Source organism: Phalacrocorax aristotelis, chromosome 2, assembly GCF_949628215.1.
Source record: "Phalacrocorax aristotelis chromosome 2, bGulAri2.1, whole genome shotgun sequence".
In the NCBI taxonomy this organism is placed as follows: Eukaryota; Metazoa; Chordata; class Aves; order Suliformes; family Phalacrocoracidae; genus Phalacrocorax; species Phalacrocorax aristotelis.
Genome location: NC_134277.1, coordinates 159,275 through 186,012, shown reverse-complemented (window position 1 = coordinate 186,012; position 26,738 = coordinate 159,275). Strand labels below are relative to the sequence as shown.

The 26,738-nt window shown below is 50.5% G+C and overlaps 1 protein-coding gene across 1 annotated transcript in view; it reads left to right on the top strand.

Annotated features, from left to right (window-relative positions):
- Window positions 1-26,738, top strand: part of SETD2 (SET domain containing 2, histone lysine methyltransferase) — a 71,317-nt gene that overhangs the window by 3,632 nt on the left and 40,947 nt on the right. The window contains exons 2-5 of the mRNA XM_075082004.1: window positions 12,712-12,727; window positions 16,081-20,519; window positions 22,716-22,847; window positions 23,719-23,847. Of these exons, the coding sequence (XP_074938105.1) occupies window positions 12,712-12,727; window positions 16,081-20,519; window positions 22,716-22,847; window positions 23,719-23,847 (4,716 nt within the window). The remainder of the gene's footprint in view (window positions 1-12,711; window positions 12,728-16,080; window positions 20,520-22,715; window positions 22,848-23,718; window positions 23,848-26,738) is intronic.

Here is a 26,738-nt window from a genome sequence, read left to right as displayed (position 1 = left end):
TCCATCGGGGAGATGCTAATGGAAGGGAGAGGCTCCATTTCACACCTGCATTTCCCTTTCAACGCTCTTCCCCTTTATTAAGGAGACTAATGATGGTCCCACGGGGTGGGAAATTGAGTGTGGTAAGGGAGAAACTTGGCTCTCGCTGGCTCTCTCTGCTCCCTCGGAGCTGAGCGTTTTTCAGCTCCGTGCTTAAGCCTTAATGCCTCTGAAAAGTCAGTTTATTTAAAGGGAAATGCTCTTTATGCACCTGAATTTGTCTGGGTCGCAGGAGGAGACCCTCACCCGCCTGTTTGGCAGGCCAGGAAGTTATCGGACAAATTTCTCACTTGGGTGCGTTATTTTTGACGTTGTCTTAGGACAATTCCCAGCTGGACCCGGGCTTTGAGGCTGGTTGCTTGTAGTGGAGCTGAATTAAATGAGGTGGTTGGGTTGGGTATCTCCAGGAAGGAGATGTGGACGCCGCGCAGCGCCGCCTGTTCCGCTCCTCTTGCCTTTTCCCTGCTCCATCCACAGCGCGTTTTCGGTGTCGCCGCCCGGTTCTCTTAAAACCAAAGCCTGAGGTTTGTAGCTTTGCCCTTGGAGAAGTCGGTTTCTCCTCAGGTTTCGGTGCCCAACTTTGGGTCGTCTTGTTATTGTTGGGCTTTGAGGGCAGAGGGACCTCTCGGCTTGTCCTTCTGCCCTGGATTCTTGTGCAGCTGCTCCGTCGTTCCTCCTTTTCCATCTGCTCGTGGTCGAGGAAGGTGGCGCGCAGCAAAGGCAGGGCAGATCTGTTTAGCTTCAGGAGAAATTCAACAAGGGAGGAGAAAAAAAAATAGGTCCACATTTTGGCTTCGAGCAATTGAGGTCCCTGTGGTTTCTGCCACTTTAGGTGCCTACAGATCGGACAAGCGTGCATTTTTGCAGGAGCTGGCCGTGCGTCGGCACGCTGGGAGTACTTTTCTCCTTTGGTTTTCAAAGTTTTAGGTCTGTGGATCAGTGGTGTTCCTCTATGGTGGAGTGGCCAAGGATGGAATGATGTGTGTGAATGGGACAGGGAAGGTCACCGCCTCGGGATGCCTCACTGGGAGCGTGTGCTCAAGCAGTTGGGTTTCTCAAAAATGAGGAGACTTAGCAGCTGTAGGCTACCCTGGCAATATGTTTTGAGTTCCAAGTTGTTCCATGTACCTTTAGTCACCGGGACGCATGCGCAGGTAATTACACACTCCACGCTTAATATGCAAGAGCAGCTAATATATAAACTCAGCTCTTCTTAATACTACGGTTCGGTGATCGCTCGGAAAAGAGATGGGAGAAATCCCTGGTTTGTGAAAGGAGAAGGCTTTCAGATGGTTCTCTTGTCTTAATTGTTGCTAATTTTCCCTCTGCAATTTAATATTTTCCTTGCAACGGCTCAAAGTGGGCTTAAAATGGGTAGGTGACGGCCTTCTTTCGACAGCCTGTGTTAGAGATCTGCTGACGTAATTCTAAATATAATTTGTTTGTGTGTATATTTAGACAGAGGGAGAGAGGATTTATAAACACCCAGTTTTAATAGACGTCAAAACAAAGAAAAATCAATATGTTTGCCACAGGTATTTGACCTTCGTCCCAGTTAATAGACTGGCTGCGTTCTGTAATTTAGGTGATGATTTAGACTCATTACAAAGACGAGCCGCGAGGTGCCGGTGAGGCCGTGCAGGCCGCTTTGGTGCGGCTTCCTCGGCGTTGCAGGAGGCGACTGGGAGCCGAAACGCTGCTGTCCGAAGGCTTGGACTGTCGGTGGTGGTTTAACGCGGGCCCCGGCATGCTGGCCGTCGGGAACAGCGATGCTCCCTACGTTTTACAGCATCCTGGGCTACGCTTCTTTTTTCAGTTTTCCTTGCCAGAACTGGTAGGATTCATTGAGAAAATACCTTGAGAAAGTCAAAGTGTGGCTCTGGTTTGGGTCGGTTTGGTAGGACGCTTGCTGAAAAAGATTTTTTTTTTTTCTTCCTGACTTTTTTCCCAACTCGCCCCATTTTTTGGGGGGGTAAACTTCCATCAAAATGCTCCCTCCCTGCAGCTGCCCCTCTCCAGCGAGCTTCGGCCTTTCGGGATTCGTCCCAGAGCATCTCCCTGAAAGCCCTGGCGGGGCTGGTGTGGAGCAGAACCTGAAATTCAAGAGGAACGTGGGCCAGGAGTCAGAATTTGCCCCGAAATACTGATGTGGGAGGAAGAGGCGTCGGGCTGTGCCTGGGGAAGGAGCCGGAGCCTGAGCGATGCTCAACCTTAAACACCATTTTCAGGTCCAAACACAGATTCCTGCTGGTTTTACCCACCGTCACGGAAAGGTTTTACAGTTTCCACAGCATCACATTGTAATTCTATTACTGCCTTTCTATTGGAGACGCATCAGCGCAGGTTTTGCAGCTAGGAATAAAAAGCCTGTCGTTCTGAGTTAGCAGAAAACAATTATTTTTAACACTTGCAGCCTTGCGTCCAAAGAAAACACTCCAGAGCCCAGTGCTTGGAGTTTCCTTGCACAGCCCATTCCCAACTCGCACCTTTATTGTAAGTAAAGGTATAAAGGCAGATGAAGGGGGTTGAATTTATCTGTTCCTACAGTAATTTTCCTGCCTGGTATCACCTTGTGTGTAGCATTGCCACAGCAACCGGCCGCGACGTTGCAGAGCGATAGCAGGGTGCAGGTTTTCGCTCATTAGCTCTCATTTCTTCTTGCTGAGTTAGGCTGGGTTTAATCTCCCTAAAATACTTTGATTTAAAGCACTCGATTCTCCAGGAGTTGGTGTCGCAGGAAGCTTGGATTTATTTTCTTTTATTGAATTGAGAGCGGCTCCCAAGATGTCTCCCGCTGCTGACTTAACCTGCTGGGCAGGTTTTGTAATAGAAGATTAAACTTCGTCTATAATCACGTAAGAAATAAATACGTTAAGGATTTTACATTAAAGCAGCAACCTTAAGCTTGGCTCGGGTGTTGCAGATTTTATTTACAGCATTGAGACAACAAAGTTTTTCGCGGTGCTCAGTGTGGCTTGTGGTTTCTTCCCTTTGAAGTCTGAATTTAGGGACGCCTGATTATGGGAAAGTATCTCCTTGTTAAACTCGGGGTGAGTTTGGGGTGAGGACGGGGCCTTTGGTGAACGCAGGCTTCAGTATGGCGCGTTACGGCAGCCTTTGGTGTTACATGCAGGGCTGTGAGTTATAAGGTGACCTCGCTAGGGTGACTCAAGGTGAAAAAGGACACTAAAACTGAGTGTTTTTTCCTCCCGGTGAAGCCTGTAGGATGTATCTTTCAAGAATCTCTCCTGTTTGGCATGCGGGGGGCAGGACTGTCCTGCCTTTCTCTTTTGGGGAGAAGGGGATGTCGGGGACCGCTCAGGCGACACAGCTCCTCGCCGGGCGTTGGCACGCGTCCGACCGCGTCCTGGCACAGACGTTCCCGCCTGGCCCAGTGACGCCAGGCTCACTGGGTCGTGGGAGACCTCCCCAAGGCCGCCAGCGGGGCCACCGGTGGGGTTGGCCTTCTCCTGAAGCAGGTAGACTCCTGCAAACCCAGCCTGCGCCGGGAGACGTCTTTATTTGTGATTTTTAGGGGATAAAGGTGACCTGGAGCGCCGGCGGGGATTTGTCAGGCAGGTTTGGCGATGCCTCGATAAGGTCAGGTTAGGAATTTGCTTGCCCACGTGTGGAGAACGCGGCAGGTGAAGCGGGATGGGGATACCTGCTGAAGGTCCCTTCCTGCTCCGGGCACAGGAGGTGAAGGAAGGGGGGGAAAAACCCTCATGTTTTTACCCAGTCCAGAAATCCAGCCGGCAGGAAGGTGCCCGCAGAAGTCACGGTGTAGCCTGGGGGCTGCCCCGGGGGGTCGTGCTCCCCGGAGTCCTTCCCCGCCTTGTGCCAGCCCTCCGAGGGAGGGGCCTTGCCTTTCTGCTCTCTGGGGCTTCCCCCCCCCCCCCCCCCCCCCCTTTTTTAGCTCACAGACCCAGAGCCATTGCTCAGGTCAGATGAAACCTCAAAGTCTCTGCGTGCCTGAGCTGCCGACTTCTCTGCTGAGAGCGAAGCCCTGTGCTGGTCGCCCGTAGTGATGCTCGTAAGTCAGCTCAGATATTTCTGATATATATATTTTTTTTAATACAAAAATTCAGTGTGCTTTCCAGCCCCTCACCTTCCTGTGCTTCCCCTGCCGCTGCCGAGGAGTGCTTTAGAGAAGCGTTGGTATAACTGGAGCCTTTTATTTCGTGGAAGCTGGGTGTAGCCGCTTGCTTTTCAGCAGGATTTAAATACTGATTTTTTTTTTTTTTTTTTCCCCTGGTACCGAACATCTTTTAACTTAATTAAAGCAGTTTAGTTCAGCGCATGCTGAACTTTTTCCGTGCAGCCCGGTGACTGCATGGGATGGGGATTTGAGCAAAATTAGAAAATGAACTGTTTTTTTTTTCTCCTAATTCCACTAATTGCTTTTCCCTCGGAGCCTAGCAGCGTTCCCAGCCACAGCCCGGCAGCGCCCGGCTCAGGCGTGACCGTCCCCGCCGGGTTACGATGGCAGACGCGAGAGGGAGCTTTGCGAAAGGCTGGCACTTGCTTTCTCTCCTTTTGTTAATGAACTCGGGGGGTATTTACTGGAAACCCGCAGCAGAGCGTTAGGAGATACTTGCCGCATCTCGTGGTGGCGAGCGCTTTTGGCTTGCAGGGTCGGTATCCCCCGGGGGGTGCGGCGGGGGCGGCTGGGACGAGTAAGGCAAGGCTTGGCTGAGTCGTGGTGGTGCCTCCGCTTAAACCAGCCCCAGGGCCTTGCTGCTGCAAACGCTGTTCTAAAATGTCCGTGTCCTGAAGAACCTGGTAATAAATAAAGGTGGGATGGGGGGTGTGTGTGTGTGGATAAAAAGAAGCTGGGGATGGAAATAACCACCCCAGTGACTTGTTCAGGTTGCACGCAGGCTGTTGCAGAGCTAGGAGCTGACCCTGAGCCTGGCCTAACCCTGGCCTTAGGAAGGAGGTTTTAATTTCAGCCTTTTGAATTGCTAAAAATTGCTCAATGAGGTGGTGAAGGTGATTAGTGGGATAATGACCTCGCCTTGCCCGCCGCAGCCCTGTGCCCCGGTGCCGGGGTGCCCTTGCAAAGCTGCCGCGGACTGTTGGTTTTAACGCCGGTTTGGGGGTTTCTTTGTGGGACCCCCCCCTCCGTCCATGCCACCAGTGGTACCCCACGGGGAGAGGGCGATGTCAAACCATGCGGCCTCTGCCCCCGCTCGTGTGCTGGAGGTGATAAACTGCGTTTGTGTTAGACCCAGCCTCGTCCTTCCCCAGGGGCAGCTGCAGCCCTGGGTGGGGGGTGTGTGGGTATTTTAGGAGTTGATTGCTTCGGGTGGGGAAAATACGGTTTAAGAGGACCTTGTATGTGTGAGATGCTTCCTTTTGTTGCTGGTTGTGCCAGGTCATGTCGAAAGGAGGTGATCTTTGAGGCGGGGATTACCTGAAAAGTGATCCCATTTACATGTTGTTGATGGGACCCTGCTGACTCTAAAAGCTGCTGATGAAATCGCTGCTTCCCTGCTCTGAGAGGAGGAGGAGGAGGAGGAGGAAGCTTAAGCTCTCCAAGGACTGATGCTCCCATGGTACCGAGCCAGAAGCTGCGCTTTCGAGTTAAGCCGTGGGTTTGGGCCCTCTCCTTTTGGCACCGTCGCTCTTCCGCCGTGCCCCGGCCTGTCCTCGTCCTTTCCCTCGCCGCTGCCATGGGAACAGCGCAGCTTATGATGATTGCTGTCACGATTTCCAACTCCATTTCTTCTTTAGAGGTGCCCCGGCACTGAGCAGAGAGGGGAGAGCGGGAGCCGTGTGCGTGGTGGTGAGTTTGGGGAGTTCCTGGGCAATTTGGGGGAAGGAGCAGGGTCCTGTGATGCTTTTATTGGAGCAGAAGACTGGAGACCACTGGAAATGGTTTTCTTAAGCAGGTCTTTTTCCTGAAGCAGAAGATCCTGGCTTCTCTGAAATGCTAATATTATTAACGCAGAGATAGCTAAATAGTAAGTGAAGCTTTGGGCCGAATCCTCCCCCCCCCCCCAAGCTTAACCTGTGGCTTTTCGCACGCTCCTGCCAATATCTGTTTTCTCTGACCCACTTTCCTTTGCAAGAGGAGCGGTAGCAAAAGCAAATTGTTTTCCAAAAATCATCCTTTGCCCCCCTTTATTTCTTCACCTTCTCTTTAGGTCGCTGTCGGGAAGGGTCTGGACGGGCTCTGCTGGTCCCAGGGCTTAATTCATACCTTGGGCAGACGTCCCTTGGCCGGCGCTGCCGGCTGGCAAAGAGCGGGCATTTTAGCTCGTGCCATTTTTTTCTAGCCTATATTTTCCCCAGCTGTGGAGGACGGAGGAGTGTAAATGGTCATAGTAAAAATTTATAGCGCTATAAGTTTTCCATATTGTCTTGTAATGCCTCTTGAATCTCCGCTCGGCAGCTCTCCTCCAGCCTGATGAGAAACGGGACCCTGCCCTGGCCTGAAGCGGAAGCTACAGCAGTTGAATTTCTTACTCTTCTTCAAGCCTGCTGTGGAAAGGGCTGGTGCCCGGGGCTTTTTCTTGATTTATAAAGTTCATTTCAAGAGGGGTGCATTAGGAGGGAGCGTTCGCCGGTGATGAGGGGTGACTCCGTAACCCCTGCTCTATGTTAAAAGAAGATCCCCTTTCCGACATGCTCGTGACGCTGCAGGACGTTGCTCAGCCCGTAGCGTTTTTGTAAATGAAAGAAGAAATAACTTATTTTTGGCATATTCGGCTGTTTGTTTTCTTGGCGTGTTCAGCCCTCTCTGTGCTTTCATATTTCAGCGCGGGAGAAATGGTGTCTCTTTTCCTGCTCCAGACTCCAAACTCCAAACGTGGGGGAAATGTTGTGTAAACCAGCGAATGCTGATGTGGGAAAGCAGGGGATGGGAGAGCTGGATTTGGGGGATGTGCCGCAGGGGCGGGTACCCGCCCACAGCTACCTTGACCTCATTTTCTGGGGAGTTTGGCTCGGTTTCAAGCTTCTGTTTAAATAAGATGTTTGATACCGTCAGTGATTATTTACCCCTGCTCCCGGTGTGCGTTAGCCTTCCCCCTGTCCGTTGCTTTTTTGGGGAAGGAGCAGGATTGTCTATTAACCTCCTGCTTTTTTTCCCCGCCCTGGTTGTACATTATCCGGGTGTGGTGCAGTATTTTTGGGAGCAGGCTGGGTATCACAACAGACTTCACCGCAATTTAGCACCGTATTTCAGTTAATCGTAGGGACCCGCTGCACATTTGTCCTTGTTTGCTCTCTCCACGTTAGAGACTCATAAACCGAGTGGGCAACAGCTCATCGCACCTGCGAGTGACCAAATCCTTCGCTGTGGAGGATGGCAGGAGCTGAACGAGGGCAGCAGCAGGTGAACTTCATCTACAGCATCATGGTGCACGGCGGCGGAGGCGCCGCCCTCTGTCACCAGCCGGGCAGCGATGAAATCTGCCTAGATATTTCCTTTTTGGCTTTAGGATCTTGGCTGGAACCGCACATTTTCACCCGAGGCGTTAATTTTTGGTGTTGCCTTTCTGGTTTGCTTCGCCCTGGTGTTGTGGATGAAGGTGGGTGGATCCACGAGCAGCTCTCAAAGTCCATCTGCGTCCCCTGGAAGTCCATCTGCGTCCCGTCCCCACGCTGGCAGGACGTGACTGGCTAACCTGGCGTAAGCAAAACAGTCCGGAGGTTGGGATTTCCTCTGTTTGAGCCTGAGGCTTTGCATTTGGTTTCCTTTCTTCGGAAAGAAAGGTAACTGCTGAGGCAGGTAGGCTTTCAGATGGACCTATGCTAATGCCTGCACAATACCCCCTTGTCAGCTTGAAGCAAGGTGTGCTTGCAGGGTTGTTAGTCTTGGAGATGTGTAGATAAGAAGAGCTTTAGGATTCCTGATTTTTCTCTCTAAAGAAGAAGAAAATGGGAAAAGAAAAAAAAAAAAGAGGACATATGGGAGGTGAGGCTCTTCGAGTTTTGTCTTAATGCAGGCCAGCATTTGTCATTTAGACTTTGGAAGCCTGAAGGCGGTTTTGTTTTTTTTTGTCAGCCTTTTTAGCATAAGCAAAGCCTGCCTGTAGTTCAGATGACAATGCGGATTACATCTTAAAAGGGAGAGAAGTCTCATTCAGGACAAGCTGTTTAATCATCTAAGAAATGCTGGAGCTGCTGAACCTCAGAATTAAAATACAACTTTATTTTTTTATTAACGTGCCCGTGGCAAACGTGGGACGTTTCCACGAGTAGGAAGGCTGGAGGAATAAAACCGTGGCATAAGAATGCTCTATCAGGCCGTTGAGAAATTTATAGAAAGAATTTTGGTACAAATGCGGGTCCGTAACCTTAAACCCCTTTCCTGCAAATCTTGGGGTCTGCTTGCTGCCGGGTGCGGCTGTGCGTTTGTGGGGTGTGTGCAAGCTCTTGCTGTTACCTGGCCGGTATCTGGTGGTACTTAATCACATCTGATCGGCAAAATTGTTCTTTTGAGTTTTACTTTAGGGGCAGACTGATTTATTTTTCTCTCTTTTTTTGAAACACTAATGCATAGGGCTGCTGTAGTTAAATAAATGAAGGTACAGCTCCTTTTTTTTTTTGTTGTTTTTAATTGATTAACCACTTGTTTGGAGAGGTCTCCAGTTTTGCTTTGAGTTTTATTTCAGGTTTTAACAAGCTCTTTCTCTTGGCATTCACAGAAATGAGCCTCTAAGTGCATGACTTCAGTGCTAATTTTAATAACAATATTCCTTTTATCTACCTGCAGATAGCAAGGTGCAGCCGGAGGGAAACAAGTGGGATTGCTCTAAACCTCTGGGGCTGGAAACCTGCTGGCAAACCCACGGGTTGTGTGTTTGGATGGATCCCCAGCTCGCGTACGCGCTTGTTGTGCTGGGCCTTCTGCGTGCCAGCTCCTTCCTCGGGCTTGTAACGTGGGGATTTTATGTAACTTCAAACCCAGTGTGGGAGGAATTCGGCAAAAGGTTTTTGAGCGAACGGCAACGCGTTCACTAATTTTGGAAATCTATTTACTTTGTATTTTTTTTCTTTTTTTATCTGGGGCGAAGGAAGAGGCTGTAAATGGACATGTGATCCATGACCCAAGCCAGCTACCTCTGTTACGGCTAACCTGCACGAGGGCAGCCGTAGCGAGGTGGGGCGACTTTATGGTGCCGATGGCTGATTTAGCTGGTCGTGGAGGGGTAATCCCGGAGGGACAAGGTCCTGGACATACCTGGCTAAAACGCCGCTGCCGAGAGGGAATACTGCTGTTCCTTCTCTGAGAAGAAATACTTCTCTGTCCGGTAGAAATTAAATTGCCTGTATGGCCATCTGGGACTGTACAGGAGATGTTATCAGGAATGTCATACCTACTTAGTTCTTACGTATTTTATTTTGAACAACTATTTAAATTCATGCACTGCCTTCTTCTGTCTGGTTCCTTCTTCACTGTTTTCTGTCTTTTGATATTCTGATTTCTCCTTGCCATCCTTTAAGCTGCACAAAGTTTAGCAGTTTCCCCCTGCCAAGGGCAGACAAGTCTCGCTACCAAGTGGCTTTACTTGGTAAAGCCTTGGTTTACCAACGCCTTGGGGGTGCTGGCTGACAGCCGGCTGGGCATGAGCCAGCAGTGCCCAGGTGGCCAAGGAGGCCACCAGCCCCCGGGCTTGTGTCAGCACTGGTGTGGCCAGCAGGAGCCGGGCAGGGATGGGGCCCCTGTGCTCGGCCCTGGGGAGGCCCCACCTCGAATGCCGGGCTCAGGTTTGGGCCCCTCGGGACAAGAAGGGCCTTGAGGGGCCGGAGCGTGTCCAGAGAAGGGCAGCGGGGCTGGGGCAGGGTCTGGAGCACAAGTGTGCTGGGGGGCGGCTGGGGGAGCTGGGGGGGTTTAGCCTGGAGAAGAGGGGGCTGAGGGGAGCCCTTCTCGCTCTCTGCAGCTGCCTGAGAGGGGCTGGAGTGAGGGGGGGCTGGTCTCTGCTCCCAAGTCACCAGGGACAGGACGAGAGGGAACGGCCTCAGGCTGCGTCAGGGGAGGTTTAGGTTGGGTGTGAGGGAAATGTCTTCCCTGCCAGAGCGGTCAGGCCCTGGCACAGGCTGCCCAGAGAGGTGGGGGAGTCACCGTGCCTGGGGGGGTTCAAACACCGTGCAGCCGTGGCACTTGGGGACGTGGTTTAGGAGGCCTGGGGGTGTTGGGTTGGGTGTTGGACCTGATGATCCCAGAGGTCTTTTCCAACCTTAATAAATCTATGATTTTATGATTTTAGAGGAGCAAGATCATGTTTCCTAATGCAGCTCATTTTCTCCTGCAAGATTTTCTCTGGGTTTTGAGGGGGTCTCAACTAGCAGTTTTCCCTGTCAGTGTATTGCACTTTTCTTCCCTGCTTTGCTGCCCACCCTGGGCAGAAGCTGGTGCTCTGCCCTCCATCTTCCTGGAAGCGGCTCTTTCGAGGTGGCAGTTTCTCAGGCTGCTTCTACCAACCTGGCCTCTTGTCCAGGAAATCTGGTGCTGTGGCTGTAAGTTTTGAGCCGGACATGAGCTTAGAGCTGGCCTGGATCGTGCCGTGATTCCTGCTGTTTTGTAGGCATGCCCTCTTGGAAGGGAAAGTTTTCGTCTCAGCTCTCAGTTTTTGGAGACCTCTGCTTTGGGTACTTGCCAGCGTTTTAGCTTAATGCTGGTTTTAGGCAAAGTTTTGGCAACAAGAGCAAAAATGGGTTGTTAAGTGGAATTAGCTACTTCCTTTACTCTTACAACAGGTTATTAATTATAAATACTAAACATTGCCTCTCTCCCAATATATAGCTACTTAAATCTGTGTTCTTACACATAAAGAGACAGTTATTTCTTTTTGGTTTGGGACCACCAGCTTTCATCTGTTGGCTGTTGTTCTGTGCTGTATTGTAACACATCTGGTTATGGATGTCTTGAAAATCTTCATAGACTCGTGGCATCCGTTAGGTTGGAAAAGGCCTTTAAGGTCATGGAGTCCAATGTTCACGTTGGGTCTTGTTGGCTCTTGGCTGCGCTAGACGTCAGTACTGTTCTCACCCTTGTAAACGCTGTGTTTAACACTCAAAATGTGTGACTGTCAACAATGTCCGTGCCCTGGATGTCTAAAAACTCCACTTTCTGTAATCCTAAAAATGAAGCCTCCTTTTTAGGCACTAATTCATGTCAAAGTGCGGTTCTCAGAGAGCTTCTGACCCGCTCTGCATCAGCACTATTTTGAATTCATGGCTTGCTTAACCCCACTAAATCACACATGCCCTCGTGTACTCCGCAGCTTGCTTAAACTCATGGCTCATGTTTCCTCAATGAAAACAAACCCTGTTTCTGCTGCTCTAAGAGTGATTTATAGCCTATTAGTAAGCTTTATCAATTGGACGTGAGCCTTCGTAGAGGCAGGAGCATATTCCTGCTGGTGATAGGTCTTTCAGCAGGTTGCTCCTAATTCCTCATTGATGAGGGTTTAAATGGGGAAATAGGTGGTTATTGCTGTGCCATCACCGCGTCGGGTCCCTGCCTGGCTTATGCAGAAACCGAGAGCTTTGGCTTTCTTTTCCAGAAACTGATACTTCTCAATTGGCTGACGTTTGAAGTGAAATCTATGAGCCTTTTCTGCCAGAAGTCTTTCACCGTGCCACCGTGACAGCGCCAAGTTATGGCTCAAAAGCTGACAAAATTTAGGAAAGGTCCAGATGAAAACTTCCCCCTGTGCCTGTAGGTATAGGGAAGAGGCTGTGTGCAGCTTAGAGCCCTGGAGAATGCTTGTGGGCTTCGAGGAGGGGAAATAACGGATAAAACAGATGGGCTGTTGACATCTCGGTTAAGGTGTATTGGTAACCACCGAAACTTCTGCATCTGCTTCTGTAGTTTTCCTTCGGGGGCCGAGAAACTCGCTGAAGCTCTCCCAGGTATCGGGCAGAGCGAGAAGAGCGTAGCTGTGTTCTTGTTCCTTCTCCTTCCTCGTGGGAGAAACTGCTCGTGGTGTTGGAGTGAAGAACTTGGGGAAGCAAAGAAAAGTTGGGCTTTCCCCTTGGCTGCTCCGCATTGGCTGGTTGGGTTGGGATCGAGGTAACGCTCCAAACGAGTTTGTTGCCAAGCGGCTGGCTTCCAGAGCACTGAGTCATTAATTCTCAGCGTCGAGGTACATAGCCAGGGCCGCAGACCCATAGCAGGTCGTACAGCTATAAGGCGTTCATCAGTGTCTTTAATTTCTGGCGATGAGAGAGGCAGATACTTTCACTATTTCTGGGCTGCTGAGGAAAATACTAAAATTGAAAGAAACCCAAATTCACCTTCCTACATCTCATTTTCATGATTTTCATAGCTGCGTTACCTCTGCGGTGTCTGCTGAAATCAGGCTCCGGCTGGTTTGCAGACCCTCAGAAGACAGCACCTAGGCAGCAGTTTGCTCAAAAAATGTTTGCTCTGCCAAAGTCCACGCAGAATTTTCAGCGTTGAAATCACTGAGATGCAAAACTACGCCGGGCTTCCCTTCAGAGGTGGTCGCGTGTCTGCCTGACCGTCGGGGGACGTCGGTAGGGACGTCTCTTGCAGCGGGATTATTTGTAGGGCTGGCGTTAGCCTCGCTCTGTGTCCCCGGGTCCGCCCCGTTGGCAGTGCCAGAGATCTAACGTTACGTCTTGTTTCTGCCTGATGTTTACACCTTCTTTTTATGTTTTCTTTTGCATGTTGTCTCGGCTGGATTGCAATAGAGAAGAAGAAAATGAGGTGAGTAAAACTGCTTCCTTTCTTGATGTAGCTCCTGACACACGCGTTGGCCCACCCTGGTTAGGTTGACCTATAGATTTCCTGAGTCGCGAGAGACTTGAGGGTCCAGGTAGAGCAAACCGATGTGACTCTGGGGTGCCTCTAGTCCCGTGGTTGAATCCAAGAGAGAAGGGAACCACGTTCAGTACCACTTCTGCCTTCTGCACGCAGGGATGTGGCAGCAGGGTGCCCTTGAGTCATGCGGTGGAGGTAGACGCTGCTTTCTGCGCCCTGAGGGGATGATTATTTAAGGACCTAATCTGTGAAAAAAACGAGTTTTGCTGTATATGGTTCAGTGAATTGAAGGAGAAAGGAGAAAGCTTGGAGGGACTGGAAGAGTTTATAATCTCCCGGCATAGGAACGACTGCTGCGAATGATTTTTTGATGCTGTAGGGCCCCGTGTGCTCTGGTTGTGCTGGTGAGCATGCCGTGTGTCTCCCCGTGTTCCCTGCGAATCGAGGGCTGTGGGAGCGCTGCTGCTTCAGTAATCGTGTATCTCTGCTGGACGTGCAGAGTGAGCTTCTACCACCTTTTTTCTGTCTGCAAAATACCCCCAGCAACGTCTTGGGGAACGTTCCCTTTCTGTAAAATATTAAAGGAAGGAGAACCCCTCTTCTAGAGGGCTTTTGCCAGTAATTGGTACCTATTACATTTTGAAAGCTACCTGTGGAGTATGTTTAAAATTCTGTAAGTCATGTTTTGTTAAACTTGATGTTATTTAAGAAAAAAAAATCCCTGGAAGGGGGAGCATGTGAGGGTGAAACATTTATTCTGAAATGTGTCATTGCTGCTGAATAGACTGAAAAGGGGAGGAATAGAAGCTTAGCAGCTCCTTTTTGCCTTCAGGTCCTGTGCTTTCTGTAAAGGTGGATGTATCCAAACCCCATTATTCATGTGTGAGCTCTGATTTCAGATCTGTTGTACTTGAAGTTAGAAAGATTTTGATCGAAACAGACATATTTCCATAACCGTGAATTTTGCACATAAAATCATTTTGCAAAAGCTCTAGCGAGAAAGAAAACTCTTGAATGCTGATGCACTGAATTTACTATATTTTTACTATATATACAGATTATTTTTTTATCTATAATTGGTACAATAGGTGAATCCAGTCTCTGATAAGAACTTGTATTCAGATTTGTGGAGACTCCTTCCATTAGACATCAGGGTGTGGATGAAGATAGGATCCTGACCTCTTACTTTTCCATTGTCCCAAGGTCAGAGGTAAAAAGGTGTAAATTTCTGGTCACAGTAATGATAATTGACCCAGCAAATCCACAAAACGGTGTCTCCTTGCTCTTTGGGAGGCTGAGCCCAGCGTCCTAGGGGACGGCAGATGTGTAGACACTTCAGACAGGTAGAAACTCCTACCAAAGGGGCTGGACACTTGATTTTGTCCTTTATTCTTCCATGAATTAGTTCATATGCGCTTGTGTATTAGTCTCTGGATCGCTTCGGATGTGCAGATTCCTTTGAAAACGGGGATAGTATTTTCAGCACGACATTCTGGAGATGGTTGGGAGACAGTCGTGGAGAGGGGAGCGTGTTTCAGAGCTGGGCAAGCGTGTGGACGTGCCCTTTTTCTTCAAGGTCACTGTTTGGGTGCCCTTTTAGCCAATGCACTTGATTAAAAGCATCCATGAAATGGCACCCGTACAAATGGCACCCATTTAAAAGGAGTGGTTTTTATTTTTTGCACCCATTTTTTTCCCCGAATGCAGCCGATCATCTGCTGGTGAAGATCAAACGTTGTGTGTGGTGCTGGGTTGGGTGGCCAAGACTAGTCGCGTGGAGACCGCGACATGGTTTTCACAATGGAAATAAAACCCCGTATGTTTCCTCAAAAATGAGGATATTTTTGTATATATGATGTCCAAGGGGGCGAATAGAACGAGGTGGGGTTTCCATTCCACCGCTGTCGTATTTAATAATTTACTTTGGTGCCTTTAGCCTGAGCAGCCACACATTGTTTTACAGAAGTTAAAGGATAACAAAATGCGTAATAATTCACAGTGGGTTGCAGGAAGCCGCTGCTGCTGCCAGAGATGTGTTCATGCACCAGTCGCGGGAGTAAAACCCAGCTCTTTGCAGTTTTTTATCCTGCTACAACTGTTTCCGTCGGAGTTAACGCTTCTCACACAAAATGTAATTACACTAATGCAATTTGGATTTGTGGGGATAAAGATTAGTCACAACAACACCCTTTTACCGCGGTGCGGCAACGTTCGTCTTCAGGGACTGCACTCCTGTGACACAGCTTTGGCGCAGATGAGCCCCGAGCTTTAAAATAGTGGAGAAATCTAAGATGGGTAAACATACGGTGCTTTACGCTCTGAAAATTGCTAATCTCGGGCTTGGATAAACGCATCCTGTAAGGTAACAGGCTGCCATGGTGAAGGAGCTTTGTTGCTCTGGACTCACTCTGTTCCCAAAGCCAGGGTTCAGCTGCGAGTGCTGTCACAGCAGCTTTCTTGGTGAAGATCCTGGGCTCTTAATGCCCGAGGGAAGATGTCTTTCAGGTCGTTAGCATCGAAAACGAACAGCTTGCTGTAGCATGGATGTCACTGCAAGGTGGCGAGTGAGATCCCGGGCAGGAGGGAGCAGGTAGCTTCTGGTGAGGTGCACATGGAGCCTACTGGCCTGGGGGTGACGGAGTCGTCACGCTCGACTGGGCCCTGATGGGAATTCTTGGAGGGTGTTACATTAATACTGATCCGTGCCTGAGCCTGGAGACTTATTAGGAATTACTAATGATCTAGATAAGGCTGTTGGGAGAGGTGGGAAAGGACGGGGCTTAAAACTGCTGCTGTAATTCTGGGCAGTCTGATTCATGCCGAAACCGAATGCGTCCAGGTGAAGTCTCCTGGGACATGAAAACACACACTCTTAAAGCTTAAAAACGCAGGGTATTTCTAGCCTGGGACCACAGAAACAGCACATATAAAGTGGTGCTATCTCTTCAATTAACTTTAGCTGTTGAACCCTATCTCTTTTTTTAAAAACCTAAGAATTAAGTGAAAAAAGGACTTCCAGGTTTGTCATTAATAAGTCAGTTAAAGGGCCTCAGTCCAAACCCCAAAGGAGGTTTTGCTCCAAACTGGAAATGACTGGGTAATTGATTTTGTTCAAGAGAGAGCCAGGCGCGGAAGGTGGCACAGCTGTGCTACCCCAGACTCCAGCTGAGGGTATCAATTTCTGTTTCATCGTCATGAAAATTCACTGGGTTAAAGAAGGCTGTTCAGTGCACCTGTAGAACAGAGTTAAAAACCCCCAAAACCAAGTCCTCTAATTGCACCTTCTTTTTCTTCTGCAGGGCAAGCCTGAAACCGTGCAGAAAGCCGGCTTTATCAAAGGCCCGGTGTTCAAAGGCGTTGCTTCGAGCCGCTTTTTGCCCAAAGGCACCAAAACAAAGGTTAACCTTGAGGAGCAAGGAAGACAAAAGGTGTCTTTCAGCTTTAGTTTAACCAAGAAAACCTTACCGAATAGATTCCTGACTGCTCTCGGAAACGAGAAACAAAATGAAACTCAGAACTCCCCAGCAGTACCCTTTCAGGCTGACTTTAACCCCAAAAGCAAAATGGACCTGGGGGATGCCGCTGGTTCAGCTGAGGAGTCTTCACCTCCAAAACCGAAGGTGGAATTAGGGAAGATCCATTTTAAAAAACATTTACTTAATGTTACAGCAAAACCGCCACCAGCTACAGCAGCAACACTACCCCCACCGCCGCCGGCTGTGGCACCGGTAACGGAACCGGTGGCGCTGGCCGCGGACTTTCCCTCAACGCCACCGCCTCCCCCGCCTCCCCCTCCGCCGACGGCATCGCCAGCAGCATCCATGCCGGTTCCCGCGGCGGCAGCCTTGCCACAACTGCCGGTAACGCTGATGTCGACGGTGTTGCTGTCGCCGCCCGCGGAAGCTGACGTCCCCGCGTCGAAGGAGCCGTGCCACGCAGTACCTAAGGAGGCTTTGGAGCTGGCCGTCAGGCAGGATGCGGTATCGCGCAGTTCGGAAGAACGTGTAACTCAAAACACGCCCGAGCAGACGGAAATAACTCCGCAGAAGGAAGATTCCCATATTGGGAAAGAGGATGAGGTTTCCGATGGCTCGAAGGGTGCTCCCCTCTGCTCCCGGAGGCAGGGGTCGAAGAGGAAGTTCTCCCAGTCCGACGGCACGCTACAGGGCTCCGAATCCGATGAAGATTCGGTGAGGACCTCCTCCAGCCAGCGGTCACACGAGCTGAAGATATCCAGTACGGAAAAGGAGAGAGATCCCAGAAGAAGCTCCGCGTCCCTCAGAGGTGACGACCTGGGGAAGTCCTCCTCACGCTCCAAGTCGGACAGGGATGAGAAGTACTTGAGCTATTCAAAATCGGAAAGAGATTCGCGGTATGCGTCCTCCCGCTCTCGATCGGACAGAGAGAGAAGGCGAAGCCGCTCTCATTCCCGTTCCCGATCCGATCGGGGCTCCCGAACCAGCTCTTCCTACTCGAGGTCGGAGCGTTCGCATTACTACGAATCCGACCGCAGATACCATCGGAGCTCCCCGTACAGGGAAAGATCGAGGTATTCCCGTTCGTATGCGGACAGCAGGGCGCGAGAGAGCTCGGACTCGGAGGACGAGTACAGGAGGACACATTCCAGGTCGAGCGACTCGAGGCGTACGTCATCCCACTCCTCCTCCTCCTACAGAGACTCGAGGACTTCTTACTCTAAGTCGGACAGGGACAGCAAAGTAGAGTCGTCTCATGCCGACGTGGAGAGGAGAGGAAGGTCTTCTTCGAAAGCGGATAGAGATTCAAAAAGGACTTCAGAAAGTGAAGTAACCAAAAGGTGCTCTCCCCTTGATGAGCTAGGCTATCGAAAGGGGACATCCCATTCTAAGCCTGACAGTAATGTGAATTCCTCCCGTTATAAGTCCACCCCTTCAAAGACCCCTGCACCAAAGCCTGATAAATTTAAGAGTTCTTTCTGTTGTACAGAATCGATCGAAGAAATAAAGCAGCAGTCTAATTCTCTAGATTTAGAGACCTCTTGTCTAAAAAGCAATGAGATCAGGGTGTCCATTGCGAGAAAATTTGAAAGGGAAAAGACGCTTTCTCCGTTGCACCAGTTAAACGATTTGCCCGCTTTTAAAAAGGCAGACGAATCGAAAGCGGGTTTTGCTAACTCAGAGCCTGAGGAGCTTACAGGAAACGAATGCCACGACAGTGTTAAGGAACAAGAAACTTTATTAAAGATAAAGCCCGATCAGTTAAGAATGTGTTTCCCCGTGGAGCTGAGTGTTAATGGGTCCCCAGAGGGTAGGGCTGATGGTTTGGCAGCTTCCAGTGCCTCCAACACAGAGGATGTCGCCGCCTCTTCTGGCGATAGCCTGTGTCGCTCAGAAGCGTCGCCTGTCGTGAAGACGAGTCCGTCACATCCGTTGCCATCTAACGGGTTTGAGAGCACGTATGCCGCTCAAGAGCAAGAGCCGGACGATTCTCGGGTCCAGTCCAGCGAGTGCAGCAGTCTGTTTAGGCAAGCGGAGGCTCCGGTCCCGCAGCAGCAAGGGGAAGCCCTCCCTTTGCCCGTCGTGAATGTAGATCATACTAAAACTGTCCTTAAGAAGCTGGATGATCAGGTGACTGGGTGTGACAAAACCAAAGAACCAGTTTTTTGCTACATTTCAGACGATGCCACCCCTGCTTTGTATCATTCGGAAGTTGAAATCGAAGCAGAACCAGCAGATTTAAAAGTGACTTCCGAGACTTTCCTGGACATGCAGGTAGAGCCGCAGACTGTTACGTGTGATTATGAGAGCGCGGAGGATCACCACTCAAAGCCTGCCTGTGACGATGAGCACGGTCATCCTTCCCATAAAATTAGCCTGGCAGTGGAGAGCTCGAGCAGGGATCCCTCGCAGGACGGCTGCTCCCCGAGGCTCAGGTTGGGCCATCCCGTGCCGGAGGAAAGCGTCTCTTCCAAATGGGACGTGCCGCCGGATGGACACCAGGAGGTGCTGCAGCATTTGGAAGCCGAAGAGATGCTCGAGTTGGATACTCAGCACGTTGATCGTGGTCCGGCGAAAGGCAAGCCGTCATTCAAAGATGAACATTCGTACTATTCAGAAGTGCCGCTGGAGCACCGCGGCAGAGAGGTTGTAGAAGAAAGTGCTGTTTCCACCGAGGGAGTTGGGCCAGATGATTTGAGGGTTCGGTGTCCCGGCGTATTGGCCGAGAAGGACCAGGGAAATGAGCCCTTGGTGGCTTCGGCTTTTCCAGATGCCTTGTTTCCCCCTTGCGATGTCATTGTCACTGCAGAAGAAATAGAGACGGTAACTCAAGCCCCGACGTGCGACAGCAGCGGCAATGCTGCTGAATTTGTTCCCGCCGGCCACGACGATTACTCCGACACGGGGGAAAGCGACAGCGAGGGGGCCAGCGAAGACAGTGACAGCGAAGACTCGGATTCTGATGATGGGGTACCACGGAAACGGCTCCAGTCTGTTGTGGTAGTACCAAAGAACTCGACCATCGCGATGGAGGAGAGCAGTCCCGGCTCCTCACGGAGCAGCCAGGGCAACCGGCGCTTCTCCGACCACTGGGACGATGAGCGACCGGAGCCCAGTAGACCCTACTATGAAGAGAGATCGGAAAATATGGCGAGTAAAGGTGGGCCGCAGGTAGAGAGCAGATGTTCTCCTAGAGGGATGGAGAAGAGTCCAGCAACTTCTACCGAGCTCAGCAGGAAGGAGATGGAGGAGCTGCGGCCGGACCCCTGCCAGCCTCAGAGCGACGGTGTTGACAGTACGAGTCAGGCAGACCTGACGGCAGACTCCCACGGCAAACCCAACCTGGACGAGAGAATAATGTTGAAGGAGCTGATGTCCGTTGGTAGACCGATGGGCCGACAAGACGAGCAGCCGTTTTGTCTGCCGGAGAGCTTCGAGAGCGCGGATAAATCCCAACACCAGATGAGCTCTTCCAAGCCAGACAGTAGGCAAGGGAAGGGTGGCCTTAACCAGTCTGGCCTTGGAGAATTCTCCAGGCTGGATGGTTTTCATACGACAGAGGATCTGGGTGGTTTGGGCTGGGACTTTTCCCAGCCGGAGAAGCCCAGTAGCACCTACCAGCAGCCAGATAGCAGCTTTGGAGTCTACTCGGGCTACGTTTACCAGCCGGGCTCGGGAGCGTACAGCGGGTCTCAGAGTTACTGGCAAGGCAACGGTTATTGGGATGCGAGGTCCACTAGCAGACCCTCTGCGGTTAATTATGAACGAATTCAAGGGCAAGTACCGGATTCTCTAACGGAGGACCATGAGGAGTACGAAGAGGATGAGCGCTGGGACGATGACTGCAAGCCTGGTTTTCCCAGCCCCTCGAGTAAATGCCAGATACCCGGGCAGAAAGAAAAAGGCTCGGTGCAGGCACACGAGATCAGCAGCAATTCAACCAAGGAGCCGGTGCCTGGCGGGGAGAAGAAGGAGGAGGTGAAGGTTTTTGAAAAAAATGATGCGAAAGAGCGAGGTCCACCAAAAAAAAGACGCCCGGAGTTGGAGAGCGACTCCGAGAGCGACGTGGACTCGAGGGAGAAGAAGAAGGTGAAACTGGAGGGGGAGCAAGTGGAGTCGGCGCCGCAGGACTCCTCCATGGTCGGTCGGTTGTGTATCATGGACGACTTCAGAGATCCCCAGCGCTGGAAGGAGTTTGCCAAGCAAGGAAAGATGCCCTGTTACTTCGACCTGATTGAGGAGAATGTGTACCTGACAGAAAGGTAACTGATTTTTTTTACCTTTTCCTTTTTTACCCCTTGCCTATATCAGTTTCAGATTTCAACTTGTATTTATTCTGTGATAGTTTCTTTTTTATGGCCAAACTGGCATAATTTGGAGGGAGGGGGAGGGTTGTCCCATTCCCTACATCTGGCAAAGCTGCTCAGAGAGGAGACGATGCTGGGGAAGAGTTTACCTCCCCCAGGTCTCTTCTCCTAAATGGAAAACCCTGGTTGGGCCCAGGCAGACCGTGGTCATGAGAAGAGGTGGAAGATGGGCGGGTATGGGGGGAGGTTGGTTTATTTATACCCTCTTCTCAGTCGTCTTGCAGCATCCCCTTTGTCTAATGTTGGTTTGAGTATCAGGCATATGTGGGATTACAGAAGCAAGTAAACATGTTATTCTTGTACCTATGGTAGTTTGTAAGAGTAATTACATTTTTTTTTTTTTAATATAATTTAAAATTCACTCTAGATCTGAGCTTGGTGCAGCTGCATTAGAGCCGGAGCAGTATAGCAGCATTGCCTCTGGGGCTTGCCAGATCTGGTCTGTTTAGTGTCCCCAGACACCAGCTTGCTTCCTCTCTGAAGACACAAGGAAATCTGTCTGGATGTGGGAAAGGTTTTGGGCAAACAACGTGTGTTTCCAGAGGCTTTGGTTACTTGCGCGTAATTATTTGTCACCGCAGATGAGTTATTTTGGATCTAACAGACCTAATTTGAAATATCAGAGGGGAGCTGCTGGCTGCAGATTATCCTTCTCCCTTCTGCATGGGAATGTGGAACCGGATACGATCCCTGGAAAAGAAAATCATCTGTTTTGGAGCTTTAGGGGTGATTACTGAGTGTACTGCTGCAGGGCGCAGCTACCTTGGGCCTTGCCACAAAAATACTCACTCTGGCTTTCACGCATAGGCGAGAGCCCCTTACGAGCTTGTAACCAGCCCTTAGTCCTGGCACAGATGGTGGTAAGGCCTTCCGATGGTTTATGCCTATCGAAAATCTTGCCATTTCATTTAACTTCACGGCCCTTTTTCATCCCGTGCCTCCTCGGGTGGGTGAGTGCTGGCGCTCGGCAGCAGCGAGGGCACCGGGCGCAGCGCCGGCGCGGGGGGACGCTTCACGTGGGCCAGTTTAAACCCATGGTGGGCTTCATGCGCTGGGCTCTGAACACGCAAGGCCACGCCACGTCTTTTGTTCACTGAAATGGCTTTTTTTTTTTTTAATAAGTATAAATGAGTTTTAAAAGAGATTCATGATTCAGGGTCTGAAGACCAACCACTTCTCTGCACATAAAACCTGCTATTTATTTCAACCCAAGTTTTTTTTCTCATGCCTTTTTTTGTCCCGCTGGGATCCACGTTCCACAGCATTTCCCTAATTGTCTCACGGCAGCTAAAATATCCACTAGTAGATGCCTTTCATGCCCTGCCTTTCCTGCTACTAGGGTTTTCTTGCTTTCTTTTTCATCATCTTATCTGACAGTAAAGCAGAGGTTTAAGTAGCTAAACCCTCCAATTTGCTTCGTTAAAAGAATGCCATTTCAAAACGCTACGTGTGCTCAACTAATGGTTTGGATGTTAATATTTTGGAGTGTAGGTTTTCTCCTGGCCTCTGGATCAGCGAGACCGAGTGGACTATCACAGAATAGCTGAGGTTGGAAGGGATCTCTGGAGGTCGTCTCCGTAGTATTATATACGGTGACGGCATAGTGTTTCATGAGAGGCTAATCAGAGTTTATCCGTTTAGTTTAAACCTTAGAACTTGCGCTATGTGGTGAGAAATCCTCTGTCTAGAAAAATCTGGACTGAATTTTCTGGAAATTGGTTTCTCGTATGACAAAACGAAGGGGCTTTAGTCCTTCCTCTGGCTGTAGGTGCGTGTGCGTGCGCGCATCTACGCTGAAGGTAAAATTGCATTGTGGGCGTTGAGGAGTAGGAAGAAGTAGTGAAATATCCTGGGATGTCTTTCTGAGAAATCATCTTTTGTGATCAGAAAGTCATCACCTCCTGCCCAAAACAAACCAAGCGCCCTTGATTACCCCTGAACCTTCTTGTGGTTGTCCGAAGGTAATCGATCCACATGCCCAGTTTCTAGGGAATAAATTAATTTCCTCCAGTAACAACGGATAAAGGTTGAAGAACAATTTCTCCACCCAGCTGCTGTCTAACCTGTACTGCAATGACTCGTCTTCAATAGGAAGAAGAACAAATCTCACCGGGATATCAAGCGAATGCTGTGCGAATGCCCTCCTCTCTCCAAAGAAGAGCGAGCTCAGGGGGAGGTTGCCTGTGGAGAAGACTGTCTCAATCGCCTGCTCATGATAGAGTGGTAAGTAGTGTTGGATGAGTTGCCAGAGTTGGGCGGTTGTTGTCCACGAGATGCCTTGGGGGCCCCTAAAGGAACTCGGACCTTCCTGGGCAGTGGCAATGAGCTGTCTGTGCGCTCTCATTTTCACTGGCTGGTGTGGAGTCATCTTCAGAGCCTGCATACCAGCCTCTGATCTTCGATCTTCTGCGTGAGGCAGAAGCAACCTCCCTTTAAAACCTGCTGCAAATGCCCAGTCTCCAGCCTTAACTCTGCTCCATCACCCGCGTGGTTGGAGGGAGTGAGAAATGCAAATGTAGCTCTGCTTGAGATCCGCGCTTCCTCTCATTTCTCCTTTTGCATCCTCTCCCCGGAGCCTCCCCAGGCTCCGGCTGTTGTTTCCTTTTCCCTCCTGGAAGGAGTTAGGAGAAGGGGGAGCGCTGCTGTGGGCGCTTGGTGGGACTCACCCCCTGGCACGAGGATTGTCACCAGCTGGGGTGGGAGGAGAGGAATTACCTGGCTGAAGCCCTGCCCTTTTCTGCCCTTTATTTTTTTTTTAATTTCATAGCCCAGGCAGCAGGCGCAGGGGAAGGGGATATCGTGGGGGAAGAACCAATAAAAACGTGGGGGGAAGAGGCCAGTTCATCCCATTTTGATTGTATGACTCTGAAGTACAGTGGCTTTTGCATTCCAAATGTTTTTATCTTCCTTCCAGAAATAAATGGTCGGCATTTGGATGTTGACAGTCAGATGGTTATGCTTTTTATAGCAAAACACGTTTGAAGGTTTTACACTGAATTTATTATGGCTCCTTGGTATCTATTTCCCATCTGAGCCGTTTCTGTTCTCTCTGTCGTCCTGCTGGGAATTGATTTGTTCCGTTTCCTTCCCTTAGTTCTTCCAGGTGCCCAAACGGCGACTACTGCTCCAACAGGCGCTTCCAGAAGAAACAGCACGCAGATGTTGAAGTCATCCTCACTGAGAAGAAAGGCTGGGGGCTGAGAGCTGCCAAAGACCTGCCATCGTAAGCCTTTGCTCTTCGAGTGACGTCCTCGTGCTCTTTTACTCCCTTGTGAAAGGAGAATAAGTTGCTTGCGTTTGCTCAGTTTCATTGACATTGTAGATTTGCTGAGGTTCCTCCAGCTTTATATACTGTCCTTCGTCCTCTGTCAGGTGTCCCTCTTCGCTGTCAGCACGTATCGACTAACGGCGTGTTAGATCTCCCGCTCTGCTTTTGCCCTCTTCTCATTAGGGTTTCTGACAGTCTTGCCGTGACTTCATCTTGTGTTTAATCTGTCTTCCGTCTTTCTCTGTCCCCACTACACGGTGCCAGAAGGGCACACGCTCTGGTTGCGTCTCTTCCCGCCTCTGCAAGACTTACCTTGTTCTTGAGTCCTCCTCCCCCTCGGAGTACATGAAGATCCCGTGGGGGTCTTTCCTCCCCCGTTAGCGTGTTGTTAGTTAATGGCTGTGCTTCTAAGTGCTGGTTTGCCATCAGCCGTGCTCGCAGGTCCGACTCTCTGTTTGGCTCGTCTCTCCCGCTAAAGCCAGGTGGTGTTTGCCCGTTGTGCCTGGATCCGTGCCTTTATCGACGGCGTCTGGCACAAAGGAGCTGGCGGGACTGGAACGCGAGGGTTGCGTGGTGCTTGCACCCCTTGGCAGCAGGTTCTGTCGCTCTTTTGGGGATCACAGTCTTGTTTGGAAACTTGTGCTCAAAAAGCGAGCATGGCTGGGAAGAAGAAAAGTGCTGGGTATGTTTTGCTCTATCGCTGTGTGTGAGGAGCCGGTCTGAGGTGGGAATGGGGTAGGTGGGGTAAGTTAAGGAGCTGCCTTCTGCCTTCCTGAGCTGGCGCTTTCTCATATTCCCAGTAGTAAAAAGAGCTTTAGGTGAGGCCATGAGAGAAAAGAGAGGAGCGAGGACATTCAAGGAGCTGCTGGGGCCAGGAGCACAAGGCACAGCAGGAGAAGCGGGGCGAGCTGGAGGCAAGGATGGGGTTTGCCGGATGGAGGGAGCAAGGCGGGAGCTCTCTCCCGGTGACAGCGGCTGCGGTGAACTGCCACGCTCTGTGGCTAGCAAAACCCAGGTGGGTTTTTCTCGCCCAGGTTCAGAGCTCACCGTTTGGGCATGGGTGTCCTCTCAGATCCACGCAGGGCGAGCAGAAATCGGTTGTGCTGCTCTGCAGATGAATAACAGACTCTGTAGAAGAAACTGCTGGCGCGTCCTGCTGTGGAGAAGCAGTGCTGTTCACTCAGAGTTTCACCAGGCTCCCATTTCCATCTCCAAAGGCTGTGGCATGGGCACGATGAGTCTGTTCAGTCTCCAGCGCACCAGAGACTGAGCTTCAAGACAATCTTGCCTAGAACTTAATTGTGTAAAGATTTTCTGTAACTCTGGATGTTTCAGTGAGTTTCTGTGGAAACTCTGATTTTATTTTTTTTTCTTTGGCCTCTGTTGAAGACAAAGTTCTGAGGAATCCAGCGATGTTTCTGACGCTTAAGAAAGCTATAGGTCTTGCGGCAGAGTTTCTTACTGCTTGAGGCTAATTCACAGGAAGATAACGGGGAAGGGCTTTGATTGCCGTGGAGAGGTATGGTGAGTTGTCTAAAATGCAGGGAAAACAATTCTGCATTTTCAACCCAATACGCTTAACCGAGAGTGCCTTCACGCTGTGCTTATGTAAAAGCCAAGAGCGTTAAGTGATTGTTAAAATGGGCGAGCGCTCCTCATCGCTGTTCTGTTGCACAGCAACTGTATCGAAGAAGAGGGTGAGCATCGTGGCATTTTCTGTCTCCTGATTTTCCAGATTTGGCAGATAACCTGAGCCGTCCCTGGTGCTGCCGGCCGTAACCTCTGCAAGAGCAGGGTCCTGTTGTTTTTGGAATAAGGCGTGCACAGGGAAGCGGTAGCGATGGGGAGTGAAGCAGCGCTGCTGCCCCGCCTGGAAGTATCAGGTCCAGTTTTATTTAAAGTTTTAGGAATTTCTTTTGAAGACAAGGTATGGAGGTGGTTGTAAAGATGTGGCCGATAGGGAACAGCTCGCCGTAGCAAGCACCGTGTCGGCTAGGTGTGCTGGCGTCAGGAACGCTGAGAAAGATGGGAAGGAGATAACGGTGCAAAGACCCCGTTGGGTAAGAGGGTAAATAAATCAACAAAAGCTGCGAAAGTATCTCCTGCAATTGGCCTGTGGGCATCAAGCGATTTGGAGATGGTTCCTCGACACTTGATATGGCGACTTAAGTCTGGGGCTGGCTGGAATATTGCTTTTGTTTCTGTGTGTGCTCTCTGAAGAGCTGTCAGACGGTCGGCTTTGGAGAGGGATTTGCAGACTGGCAGAGCGTTGCTGCGGAGCTAAAGCTTGTCTTGGGAGAAGACAACCTTCCCTCGGTAGTCATGCCACCCCGAGACGGTCTGTGGACTGTCACGGACCCAGCGAAGGGTGGAGATGACCTGGCCCACCGGACGTGGGCTTGCTCAAAGATATTTCTAGCTCGGCTCTCCTCGCTGGCCTGCCGCTGCGCCCGTGTCCTGGGCTTGGAGTTTTGCGGTTGGGACTTTGAGGGGAGCTAACCCAGCTGAGCCGCAGGTCATCAGGCGACCATTGCTGGTATCTGCAGGCTGGGGAGGCATCTAGGAGAAAGATACGGCCGAGGTCTGAGCTGAAGGAGCAGATGAGTGTACAAGAACCATTTTTTTTTAGGGTGGACACGGAGGAGGGGGAAGGGGTGTGATTTGTGCGTGTGGGCTGGAAGGCCACCACGGTCCTGTGCGAGCGGCTGGGGTTAATGATGGGAAGGAAATGGGGTGAGCGACACCTGCCCAAAACACTGAATGCTCGGTCTGGGTGGAGCTGGGCAGGAGCTTTTGCTTTCCCGGTGCCCTCCTGGTTAAGCACGAGGAAGGAGTTGAAGGCTTCA